This window comes from Cygnus atratus, chromosome 7, assembly GCF_013377495.2.
Source record: "Cygnus atratus isolate AKBS03 ecotype Queensland, Australia chromosome 7, CAtr_DNAZoo_HiC_assembly, whole genome shotgun sequence".
In the NCBI taxonomy this organism is placed as follows: Eukaryota; Metazoa; Chordata; class Aves; order Anseriformes; family Anatidae; genus Cygnus; species Cygnus atratus.
This window is the reverse complement of record NC_066368.1, coordinates 14963880-14975725: the sequence shown is the minus strand read 5'-3', so window position 1 is coordinate 14975725 and position 11846 is coordinate 14963880. Positions and strand designations below refer to the sequence as shown.

The following is an 11846-nucleotide window of genomic DNA, read 5'->3' as shown; positions in this document are numbered from 1 at the left end:
CTAGTAACTGGGCTGTGCAGGCTGGGAGCACCCCCAGCACCCCCTGACCCTGGGGGGAGGCTGGCAGGAGATGCCTGGAGGGTCCCTGCTCCTGGGGACTGTGCCGCCTCCCCTTGCTTCTCCCCCACCTTGCCCCTGGGTGCTGCTCCCCAGGGCTTGCAGGACCACATCTAGCTCTGCACCACCACCCACGGGGCATGTGCATGATGCTCTTGATGCTGCTGTGGCTTCTCCCTGGCTGGGGGTGGATGCTGCCGGCCCCCCTAACCTGCCTCTGTTCCCCCCAGCCCTGCTGGGCACGGTCCCCATGCAGGCTCTGCCCGCTGCCAACCGAGCCCTTTCCTGCGGGGACGTGTCCTGCTGGGGCTGTGATGCCCCATCCCTCCCTTTCATTTTCCCCCACGCTCACCCTCCTTGCGGGGCTGCCCCCACAGCCTGCTCGGTGCCCCCCATTGTGCCAGGGGGCGTCCGGCCCCAGCACAGCCCCCGGCATTGTTGAGGCGCAGGAGGAGGCAGGGCAGGTGGCGGGGATGAAGCGTGAGGTTTATTGAAGGGCTCCATGCAGGGTGCCCCAGCGGGAACAACGGGCCTGGGGTCCCCACGCACACAATGACCGAGCTGAGGGGGGTCCTGGGGGGCAGAGCCCTCCCCCTGCAGCCCCGGGAGAGCCACGCCAGCTCGCTTCCACCCTGCACCCACTCTCCTTGGGGTGCTGGGCGTAGTGGGGATGCTCATCTCCTGCCCCCCCATTCTGACAAACCCCCACCTGGCCCTGGCTTGCAGCCAGGGGTCCCCACCACAGGCTGAAAATTGGGGTGCGGGGGGCTCTGCAGAGCTGGTGCCTGCGGGGTGCAGGGAGCGGGGCACCCCTGATGCAGGGAGGTGACGGACGCATGCAGGACGTGTGGGGCAGAGGAGGGCTCAGCAGTGGGAGCAGGGAGCTCGCTGGGGACAGCACGGGGTCGGGCAGGGAGCGGGGTGCTGCCGGAGCAGTCGGGGCCCCCAGGAGCAGCAATGGGCAGCGTGTGGGGTGCGCGCACGGCACCGACACGCAAAGTGGCACTGGGACAACGGGCCCGTGGCACCAAGAGCAGGGCGCCCCGGGGGCACGGGGCTAAGCCCCCCCATCCTTAGCACTGCCAGGGGCACTGGGGCGCTGCCCGCTGGGGCTGCTCGGGGCAGGGGCGGCGGCGCAGAGCACCCCGGGGTGGGGGCTGCGGGAGCCCTTTGGCACTCGTTTGGCTCAGTGGGAAGCACCTGGGACGCCCCAGCAGCAGCCCCTGCCCGCAGCGGGTCTGAGCAGGGGCAAAGCCGCTGTGGGGGGCACGTCGCAGAGGGGGGGCGGGCAGCCCCTGGGCCCCCCCTGCCCGCCCGCCCGCCCGCTCTGGGCTTAGAAGCGGGTGCTCTGGTAGTGCAGCCTGCGGATTTCGGAGAGGCCGCTGTCCCGGCAGTACGAGTCCCTGCAGGGACTCTCTGCCAGTCACCGGCCCCCCGCGCCGCCCCCCCCCGCCACCGCTGCTGCTGCTGGAGCTGCCGCTGCTGGAGCTGCCGCTGCTGCACCGGTCCTCGTAGATGGAGATCTCGATCTGGGCACTGCTAAGGACCAGCCGGGGACACGCCAGACGCAGACCCGCCGCCCGACTGCCCACTGCCTCCCTCCCTCACCCTCGTCCTCCCCCCAGCGATGTCCTCCCCACCCCACCGCCCCGCTGCAGAGGATACGACCCTCATGCCACGCTCCAGCGGGTCGGTGAGCAGCAGCCCCCGTGGCGCGTAGATCTTCTCGTTCTGCTCCTGGATGTACTTGGAGATCTTCTTCAGGACCTGCCGGCATGCAGAGGGATGCTCGGGGCCCGCCAGCAAGGACACCCCCCCCCCCCCCCCGGCAGTCCCTGGGTGCCTGCCCTTGGCCTCCAGCCCCCCTGCTCCCTGCGCCTTCCCCTGGGCATCGGCACCTTCTCGTAGTGCGTCTCCATGCAGAGGAAGATGAAATAGGCGGTGGCGCAGGCCAGGCACCCCTCCAGGTACGAGCTGCCCCCGATCTTCTCCGCTTCAGCGTAGAAGCTGTTAAGAGTTTTCACGGTCTCCTCGAAGAGCTGGCGCTCGATCTAGGGCAGAAGCTGCGGTGAAGACAAACCTGGCCAGCAGCTGCCCCCTGCACTGCCCCGTCCCGCTCCAGGGAGTGCCTTGGGGACCACTTAAACCTCTTCTCCCTGCTCAGCTGCTGTCTCAGCTCTCTGGCCCCTGCATGCCAAGACCTACCAAGCCTCCCCCAGAGCCTCCCGGTCCCTGCAAACCCCAGGCAGGGGGGCAGTGACAGCACACACCCTGCCCCAGCTGCATCAGCTGGCTCAGGGCCTTGCAACACCCCATGCCTTCAGACCCCTCTCCCACCCCCCAGGCCCCACGGGGCACCGAAAATAGGGCACCCCCCCCACACACACACGCCGCTGGGTTCCCTACCCGGCTCTCCAGCTCGGGGGGGAACTTTGTCTGGAACTGGCACGTGGTCCCGTCGCTGTAGTCCCGCTGCACAAAGACCTTGGTGGCCAGGGACGCGCTGCGCCGCAGCTCCTGCAGGCTGTGCACCTGGGGCCGGGGGGCAGCGGGGTGAGCCGGGGGGCTGCGGCCAGGGAGAGGGTCCCCAGGCAGAGCGCCTGGCGGCGGTGCCGTTCTCCCAGGGAGCCCCCGGTGCGGGCCACGCGCTTGTCCCCGTGTGCACCGGCTGCTGCATGCGTGGTTGTGCGTCCCCTGGGGTGTCACAGGCACGGGGACAGCCCTCGGTCCCCAGCAGGAGGAGGGCAACGAGCCGAGCAGGGGGCTGCAAAAGCAGGTCTGCAGCGGCCGTGCAGCAGGGGAACGGTGGCACAAAAGGGATCAGCAGGGCCCGGCCAGCCCTGGCACCCCGCGCGGGATGAGAACCCCCCACCAGCTCCCCCAGCCGCGGGTCGCAGCGGGGATGGAGAGGGGGACGGCGGCGCCAAGGGCATGTCGTACCCCTCGTGCGGCGTGCCATCGCCTCCTGCCACCTGCCCCACCCGCAGCGAGCAGGGCGCCGCACCCCAGCCCCGCACGGCCCCCTCCGCCAAGGGCACCCCGCGCCGACCCCAGCCCCGCACCCGCCCGTGCGCGCAGACCCCAGCTCCCAGCCCCACGCGGGTCCCATCCTGCCACCCCCCCCCCCCCGCGCCCCTCCGACCCCCAGCCCCGGGCAGCCGGGGCAGACCGAGGTTCCGTCCCCCCGGGGCCGGTCCCCGCCGCAGCCCCGCACCGGGCGGCTCCCGCACCGCCCGGCGGTTCCCGCACCCACCTCCGTGGCCATGGCGCGCCGTGCGCCCCGCGCCGCGCCGGGCCGGGAGAAGGGGAAGCGGAGCTGTCCGCGGGGCCGGGCCGGGCCGGGCCGAGCCGAGCCGGGCCGGGCGGGCGGGACCGGCGCTGTCCGCGGTGCTGCCGAGCCGAGCGGCGGAGGCGGAGGCGGGCCCGGCACGGCCCCGTGTGCGCAGCCGCCCGGGCCGGCCCCGGGGCCGCGGGGATGGGCGCCCGCAGCCCTTAGCGGGGAACCCCCGGAGGAGCCGCCCCGCCCCGGGGGGGGCCGCGGGGGGCCGGGGGAAACGGCTGCCGGGGGGGTGCCGCCGGGGGTGCACGGGGGTGGCTGCCCTGGGGAGGGCGCACGGGGCGCTTATGGAGCTGACTGCCCTGGGGAGGGTGCGGGGGGTGCGCGGGGGGTGGCTGCCCTGGGGAGGGGGCCGGGGGGGCCGGCAGAGGGGCTGGCAGCCCCCCCCGCCGGGGCGCGTCGCTGGGGCAGAAACTGCGGCTGCGGAGGGAGGGCTGCGGTCACGGCGCGGGCAGACGTCAAAGGGGAGCGCTGACGAATTCCCTGTTATCTCTGCCCGGTGGCGGCTCAGTTAGAGCCAGGGGAAGGCAAACGGGCGGAAAACAGGCGCTGTCCCCAGAGGAGGAGGAGGGGGTGGCGCAGCAGGGAAGGGGGTGACGGCTGGTGGCCGGGGGCTCAGGGCCTGTGCGGGGCAGGAGGGCGGCCAGCCCGTCCCTCAGCGCCTGGGGACACCGGGCAGGGCAAAGGGTGACAGAGCCCTGGCAACGTGCGCGCACGGCTGGGGGCGGGCACACAGCTGGGGATGGCACACAAATAGAAATGTGCACAGACCCAGCTGGGGATGCACACACGCAGCTGGAGATGCGCACGGACGCAGCTGGGGATGCGCACGGACGCAGCTGGGGATGTGCACAGGCACGGGCGTGCACCCACACTCACGCGTGCACCCACCCGTGCACCCACGGGCACAGGCTCGCACACCCCGGGGTGTCCCCGGATGCCCCCAGAGCCAGGCCCCGCTCGCCAGCCCCTTCCCGTGCGGCGTGCCACACCACGTCACCGCCTGGCAGCGGCCGTGCCAGTTTCCATGGCAATGTCTCCCCTGCCAGGAGATGAGGTTCGCTCTCCCACGCGGTGGCGAGGGGCCGACAGCAGCCGGGGGGGGGGGGGGGGGCAGCTGTCCCCGCCGCCCCCAGATGCATCTCCCGGGCTCTGCCCACCTGCGTGCACCCCGCGGTGCTGCCATCCCTAGGGAGCTGCCGTGCAGCCTCACTGCCTGGGACCGAGCCTTGCCCAGCGTCAGGGACCTGCCCCATGGCACTCCCCAGCTCCCCAGAGCCCCCCCAAGCCTGCCAGACCCCCCACCTGATGCCCCACCGTGGGCTTTCCGGCTGTAAGCAGACGGCCCTTCTCCCCCTGCTTTGCCAGGGGGCTATTTTTAGGCTGCCTGGCAGCAGAGGCGGACACCGCTCGCACGGCTGCTGCGGGAGCTGCCTTTATTCCCGTTATTCCCTGCTCCAGAGCCATCCTCCCCACAGGACAGGGGTGCAGGAGCAGGGGGTGCCACCACTACGTCCCCTGGTGCATGGAGCTGCACCCCCTGCCCACAGCCCCGACCCTCCCCGCGCTCCCAGCACGGTGGCTGTGGACCATCGGAGGGGACCCCCCTGCAGCCCCATCCTGCACCGAGCCCCTGCCCATCTGGGGGGCACAGAGCCCCCTCCTCAGCCCGCAGCCACCCGTCGGGGCTGTCAGCAGCTCCCGGCTCCACTTCAAAGGGACCCAGGGCAGTGCCAGCCCTGGCAGCCGCTTCACACGGCGCTGGGGGGGCCTTGAATGAACGGCGAGGGGGGAGCATGAGCTCACCGCCCTGTCGAGGACAACGGTGACATTTGGGAGGCGAGGAGGATAGCTGATAACCTTTCCTGGAGGCACCAGGTGTGTGTGTGTGTCAGCACGGGGGGGGGGGGGGGGGGGGGGACGTCCCCCACACCCCGAGCCACCAGCAAACAGCTCCAGGCACCCCAGCGTGGCCCTTGGTGCAGGAGGTGTTGCTCCAGAGGGACGCTGCCTCGAACTGCCCGCAGTCTGAGCACCCTGAGGGAGGGGACACTGACGTCCCCAGGGCTGGCTGCATCCACCCGAGGGGTGTGCGGCGGGGGGGACGCAGCACCAGGTCCCACGTGCTGCCGGCTCTGCGAGCAAGCGGGCAGGGAGGGATGCGGTTTGGGCAGGAGGTGCCCAAAATGACGGACCAGCTTCTGTAAAGCTTCCTGCTGGGAAGCCAGGCCGGGCGAGGGCTGGCTCCCACACCTCCCCTGCTCCCTGCACGGCGCTGCCCAGAGGTCCCCACGTCCTCAGGCACAAGGCGAGGGAAGGGGCTTGTCCCCCGGCCTCGCGCCGAGGGGTCCCCACGCGGTCCCTGCCCTGCACGGGGCCGGGGGTCGGGCGGGCAGCACACAGCGGCTCTGTGTGCTCGCAGGATTTACGAGCCGGGGCAGGAGCCACCGAGGGGTTGGGAGGGCGCCAGGGTGGCCGCGGCCCCGCAGCTGTGCCCGGAGCGCTGCCAGCCGCATTCCTGGGGCCGCGAGACAAGCGCGAGCGTGTGTGGGCGCAGGGCAAGTGCGTGGCCACCGCCGATCCTGACCGCCCTGGGGGTCCCGCAGCCCCCCAGACAGCTCGGTCCCACCGTGCTCCCCCTGCCCTCACCTCCCTCCGGCACCCCACCGCGGGGCAAGCTGGGCGGTGGCTCCACGCTGGGTGCAACCCAAGCCCGGCACCGGTGCCTTGGTGGGGGAGCGGGGCAGGGCTGGGGGCAGCCCCCCTGCAGGGGACGTCCCCTTACCGTGTCCCCGTGGCCGGCCATCCCTGGGGTCCCCACCGCAGAGGGGGCAGCCCCCATAGCCCCCGTCCTGGTCTCAGTGCCGGGCAGGGTGACCCAGGCGGTGGCAGGGCTGGTGGCCTCGCTGCACCGAGTGACAGGCGCAAGTGTCACGCCTCCGGCCCACTGTGCGGTGCCGGCTGGGGACGCGGGCGCGGGCACAGCCTGCGCAGACAGGGCGCGGGGAAGGGCAGCGCCGTTCATCCCCACCCGTGGGAGCTGCCACAGCGGGAGGGCGCCGATCCCATCCCATCGCCCCGGCCACGGCCCAGCTCCACCTGCACTGGGGGCACCTGGGTGGTGCAGCATGGACCCCCAGAGCTGGGACACATCCCCAGGAGCCAAGGTCCTTCTTCCCATCCCAACCGTTGCCCTTTAAGCGTGCCTTTTTTATTTTATTTTTTTTTTTCGGTCCCTACGAACACCCTCTGCAGCCCAGCCCTGCTGCCCCCAGCCTCGCTGCCAGGAGGTGACTCAGTGGCTCTAATGAAGGCATCGTGACAGACGGGGGGCCCAGGGGCTGGCAGGGAGCCCCTTGCCCCCCCCCCCCCCGCCATCCCCAGTCCCACCAGCCAAGGCTGCTCCTCGGATAGGGCTCAGGGCAAGGCTCAGCGTCACGCACGGGCCCCGCACGCCCCCACGGCTCCATCCCTCAGGCTCCCACCCCTGCCCCTGCAGCTCCTGCTCCCTGGCCCCTTCCCAGCGGAGAACCCGCAGCAATCAGCCGAGCTCCCCGCTGCCCTGCCCCAGGCCATCCATCACAGGTTAGCTATTCCCCATCACCATTTATCCCCGGGCAATCTCGCTCCTCCTGGGACAACCCGATGCTTCCAACACCCTCCCCTCCTGCTACCGGGCAGCCCTGATAACGGGGCCGCTCTATCTTATCGTGCTCCCGGCGGTTACACATTAACGGTGCCATCTCCGGGGCTTGGCCCAGGAGAGCCGAGCTCAGTCCCGAGGCCAGCAGCGAGCATCCCTGGGGGCTGTGGACCAAGGCGCTGCGCCCAGCACGGTGGAAACAGGCAGGGCGAGCGGGCTGCAGGCACGGGCACGGTGCGGGGGTGAGGCTGCCAGCACGGCCCCATAGCGGATGGCTCCTGGAGGGGCTTTGGGGACCGTCCCTGCCCCCTGCCCGGGGCAAAGGGCAGCTGCTATCGCCTGCCTGCAGCGGGCTGTTTGCTCTGCCGCCCATTAGCAGAGCGCCTTATCCGGCGGGCAGGGGCTGGGGGCGGCACGGGGGCGCTGGCCAGGCCGGGGCATCGATCGCAGGAAGGGGAGGGGGCGCCCCAGATAACCCCTGCAGACAAATGGGTTTCTAATGGGGTCCTCAGCCCGGCACCCCCAGCACGGCCCATCTCCAAGGGGATGGGGGAATGTGGCCCCGGCACGTCCCGCTGGGCTCCGGCTCTTCCCGTGCCCCAGGCACTGGCAGTGCCTGGGAAAGGGTCTGAACGTCCCCCCCCGCCCCCAGCCCCCTCGTCCTGTCTCAATGGGGAGCAACAGGTTGGGGTGACAGAGAGCCCAGACCTGAGGAAGGGGACGGAGCAGGAGCGGAGGCTGCAGGTGGCACCGTGCACGTGGGTGCTCCAGCATCACGGGGTCCCCGGGCTGTCCTGCGCCCCCAGCCCCTGCACCCCACACCCCTACTCCGGGGGGGTCTCTCCAGGGGAGGGGGACAGGGCAGGAACCGGGGTCCCCCACCCCACGCCAGGACCAGGCAGGCTGGGCTTGTGCTTGTGGGTAACGGGGGCACCACAACCACCTCCCCGCGGGGCAGGGAGGCACGAAGCACCCCGGTGCTGAGCCATCCTCCCGGAGCACATCACCCCCGGTGGGGACACGGCTCCGGGGGGACCCCGAGCAGCGCCGTGCGCCCACCCCGCGGTGCGAGGCAGGGCTGGCGGCGGGGAGGGAGGGAGAGCGGCCTGGCGTGGGGCCGGGGGGCCATGCCCGGGGGGGGCCCGGCAGCCGGAGCAGATTGGCTGCCGGCGAGGCCTGCGGGCTCCTTTGAAAGGGCGGCGTGGGAGGCGCCTGGGGAGCAGGCAGCCGGCTCGGTCCCGCTCGGCACGGCACGGCTGCGGCGATGCCACGGGCGAGCAGCCCCACGAGGACCGCGGGCACGGCGGTGCTGGCGCTGCTGGCGCTGCTGGCGCTGGGCAGCGGGCAGCACTACGACTACTACGGCTGGCAGCCCGAGAGCGTGCCCCGCGGGCGCTTCTACGGCAGGGAGCCGCAGTGCGTGGACATCCCGGCCGACATGCAGCTCTGCTACGACGTGGGCTACAAGCGCATGCGGCTGCCCAACCTGCTGGAGCACGAGTCCATGGCCGAGGCCAAGCAGCAGGCCAGCAGCTGGGTGCCCCTGCTCGCCAAGCAGTGCCACACCGACACCCAGCTCTTCCTCTGCTCCCTCTTCGCCCCCGTCTGCCTCGACCGGCCCGTCTACCCATGCCGCTCGCTCTGCGAGGTGGTGCGTGACTCCTGCGCCCCCGTCATGGAGTCCTACGGCTTCCCCTGGCCTGAGATGCTGCACTGCGCCAAGTTCCCCTCCGACCACGACCTCTGCATCGCCGTCCAGTTCGGGAACAGCCAGGCCACCCCGCCGCCAGGTAAGCGGGCAGGGCACTGCGACAGGGGATGGGACACGTGCACACCCATGCAGGCAGGGACACCCACATGGGATGCCACCGCGGAGCCCCCATCCCTGCTCCTCCTCTAGGAGCACAGCCCCCAGGGTGGCAGCAGCCCTGGCTGGGCGCCCCTCGCTGCCTGCACAGAGCTGCCCCAGGGCAGCAGGGAGCGGTGCTGGGGGTGACCACGGGAGCTGTGTCCCTCTCCTCTCACCACGTCCCATCACAGCAGCCCAAAGCACCCAGCGCTGAGCGCTGCACCTGTGCTGCCCCCTCGCCCCGTGCAGGTTGCTGGTGGCTGTCCCCTCGGGCAGGGGAAGGGACGTCACCCAAATGCAGAGCAGGGTTGGGATCAGGCACTGAGGGTTGTGGCACCCTTCGCCCCGCTGCCACCCTCCCTGCTGCGCCCCAGAGCATTGGCAGGGTCACCCCACTCCCTGTCCCTCTTGGGAAGCGGGTGCTGGGACTGGGTGCCCCCCATCACCCTGGCGCAGCTCCCGGGGGCTGCCAGGGCTCCCTCAGCGTGTCCCCACCGAGCTGACCCCGGTGACAGCCAGCGGTGACGGCAGCTGGTGTCACCCCGCAGTGTCCAGGATCTGCACGCAGTGCGAGATGGAGCACAAGGCGGACGGCATGATGCAGCAGATGTGCTCCAGCGACTTCGGTGAGTGCTGGGGTCCCCTTCCCCGACACCCCCCTGCCCCTGACAGCGCCAGCTGCCCCCAGAGCAGCCCAGGCAGGGGTTTGGCCAAAAGGCACCGCTGTCCAGGGACAGCCCCGTGGGAACCCACTCGAGCCCTTCCCTTGGACCTTGTGTGATTTGGGGTGCCTCAGAAATAGGGCAGCGTGGGGGACAGGCAGAACGGGACATGAGGTAGGGGTTTCCCCCAAGACCCTTCATCAGGACCCAGCCCCAGGGACTCGCCGCACCCTGTCCTGCACAGGCACCTGCCCCAGACCCCACAGCACCCAGCAGTGCCCCCAGCACCCCCCGCAGCACCCCCCAGCAGTGCCCCCCCGGCTGTCCCCACGCAGTGGTGAAGATGCGCATCAAGGAGGTGACGGAGGAGAACGGGGAGCGGCGCCTGGTGGCCGCCCAGAAGAAGAAGGTGCTGAAGCTGGGCCCCCTCAAGCGCAAGGACACCAAGAAGCTGGTGCTGCACATGAGGAACGCGGGCTCCTGCCCCTGTCCCCAGCTCGACAGCCTCAGCGGCAGCTTCCTGGTGATGGGCCGCAAGGTGGGCGGCCGCCTGCTCCTCCTCGCCATCTACCCCTGGCAGAAGCACAACAAGGAGATGAAGTTCGCCGTCAAGTTCATGTTCTCCTACCCTTGCCCCCTCTACCACCCCCTGCTCTACGGGGCCGGGCAGCGCTAGGGCTCTGCCCCGGGACTCCTGCACTCGCCCTGCTCCGCACCCCTGGTGGCACCCCAGGACCCCGGAGATTCCCAGCTGCATTCAAGGGAGCCTCGATCTGCACCCAGGACCCCTGTCCCGTCCTGAACCCCCAGCTCTGCACCCCCAGGACCCCTGCCTGCGCATACAGCCCCTGCTTCTCCCTTGGCTGCCCCAAGACCTCAACCCTGCACCCCCTGCCCAGCTCCTAATTACGTGACTCAGACCCTCAGCCTCCCCAAATCCCTCCTCCAGCCCCCCAGAGCATCCCCATGCCGTGTCCCCTTCCTGCAGAGCTCGTGCCCCAGCCCTGGATCTCCCCCCTCCCTTTTGCAGGGACCCCCCCCGCAGCCAAGGCAGCTCCTTGCTGCCCTCCGTGCCCGCAGACTGCCCCCCCAGCTCCCACGATCAAGTGCCTGGAGGTGCACAGCTGCTGCCTGGGCTTCCCCAGCCCTCCCATCCCACACAGCTCAACAGTGGGGGTCCACCTCCAGCCCGGCCCCGCTGCACCCCTCATCCCCCCGTCCGAGCCTGACCCCACCCCAGTAAATTATTCTGCCTCGGAGAAGCCTGCGTCCTGCTCCCTGTGGTTCTCGGGACCCCGGGAAGCAGGGGACAGGGCAGCCAAGGGTCCTGGCTCGATCTGTAGCTCCAGGGAAGGAGCTGCAGCGGGCTGGGAGTTTTGGGGCGCACACAAGGAGGCTGCAGATCCTGGATGGGGCAGCCCCCATCCCCGGGCACCACCAGCTCCTGCCCTGCAGCACAGGACCAGGGCAGCCCCGGGCTGGCTCCTCGGGGGGCAGCAGGGTTCCCCCGTCCTGCTCCAGCCCTGTTTACCCAGCGCATTTTTGAGCCTGCTGCGTTACAGGGTGTCCTGGCCGCCTAGCCAGGCACGAAGATCCCAGGCCGGGATATTTACCCGGCGCCTGGCGGCGGCACACTGCAGCTCCTCAGGGGGAGCCCCTGGGGACGAGAGGGGAGCTGAGGCTGCGGGCTGCCTCTGCCTGGCTTCTCCCAGCACCTGCCCCACGCCAGGGCGAGCCCTGCTCCTGCTGCCCCCCCCGCCCCGGGCACAGCCCCAGGGGGCACTGATCCTGCTCCCAGCAGCGGGACGTGCTCCTGCCCCACCGCCAGCAAGGGGCAGGGCGCAGGCAGCCCCCGCGACAGCCTGGCACAGGGGCAGGTGGGTTCTGCCCCAGCCAAGGTGGAAAAAAACTGGGGAGGAAAAACTCGAGTAGTGTTAGGAGGTATTTTCCGACCGAGGCTGCTCAGCGCGCTGCCATAGGAATAAACATCATCAATTATGTCATTTACAGCAAAACTTGCAGTGCGCAAATAAATCCCCATCTCCCACAGCCCGCGTTTATCTGTAGCCCTCTGTATTTTGCGTCACCAGCCTCCTTCTGAGGAGCGTTTAGGCATACATGGACATCGCATTCGTCTCGCCAAGCGCTTTCTCTGGGAAGATGAGCAACTTCTCCCTGTCCCCCAGCCCGAGCCAGCTGAGCTCAACCCCCTGCCCCTCCGCACACCAGCGTCCCCCCAGCAAACACCCCAGCTTCGTAGCACGCCCAGCACACTTCGGGCACGCGGAGTTCAGCTTC

At 70.5% G+C, this 11846-nt stretch overlaps 2 protein-coding genes across 2 annotated transcripts; one reads left to right on the top strand and one right to left on the bottom strand.

Annotated features, from left to right (window-relative positions):
* Nucleotides 1-1390: 1390 nt before the first annotated feature.
* On the bottom strand, nt 1391-3322 carry GOLGA7B (golgin A7 family member B). The gene is made up of 6 exons (XM_035545020.1): nt 3311-3322; nt 2464-2589; nt 1956-2108; nt 1723-1824; nt 1471-1586; nt 1391-1418 (listed from the first exon to the last, which is right to left on the bottom strand). Exons 1-6 carry the CDS (start codon nt 3320-3322, stop codon nt 1391-1393), a joined length of 537 nt encoding a protein of 178 aa, XP_035400913.1.
* Nucleotides 3323-8301: 4979 nt separating this feature from the next.
* On the top strand, nt 8302-10224 carry SFRP5 (secreted frizzled related protein 5). The gene is made up of 3 exons (XM_035545034.1): nt 8302-8827; nt 9435-9512; nt 9884-10224. The coding sequence occupies exons 1-3, from the start codon at nt 8302-8304 to the stop codon at nt 10222-10224; spliced, it is 945 nt and encodes a 314-aa protein (XP_035400927.1).
* Nucleotides 10225-11846: the final 1622 nt, after the last annotated feature.

Excerpts from the sequence above, each read along its gene's own strand:
- SFRP5 (XM_035545034.1), top strand. The coding sequence starts at position 8,302 with ATGCCACGGGCGAGCAGCCCCACGAGGACCGCGGGCACGGCGGTGCTG. Across the intron at positions 8,828-9,434 it reads CCAGGCCACCCCGCCGCCAG|TGTCCAGGATCTGCACGCAG; the intron begins GTAAGCGGGCAG and ends GTCACCCCGCAG. Across the intron at positions 9,513-9,883 it reads GATGTGCTCCAGCGACTTCG|TGGTGAAGATGCGCATCAAG; the intron begins GTGAGTGCTGGG and ends GTCCCCACGCAG.
- GOLGA7B (XM_035545020.1), bottom strand. Across the intron at positions 1,825-1,955 it reads TGGAGACGCACTACGAGAAG|GTCCTGAAGAAGATCTCCAA; the intron begins GTGCCGATGCCC and ends GCATGCCGGCAG. Across the intron at positions 1,419-1,470 it reads GGGCCGGTGACTGGCAGAGA|GCTGCACTACCAGAGCACCC; the intron begins GTCCCTGCAGGG and ends CGAAATCCGCAG.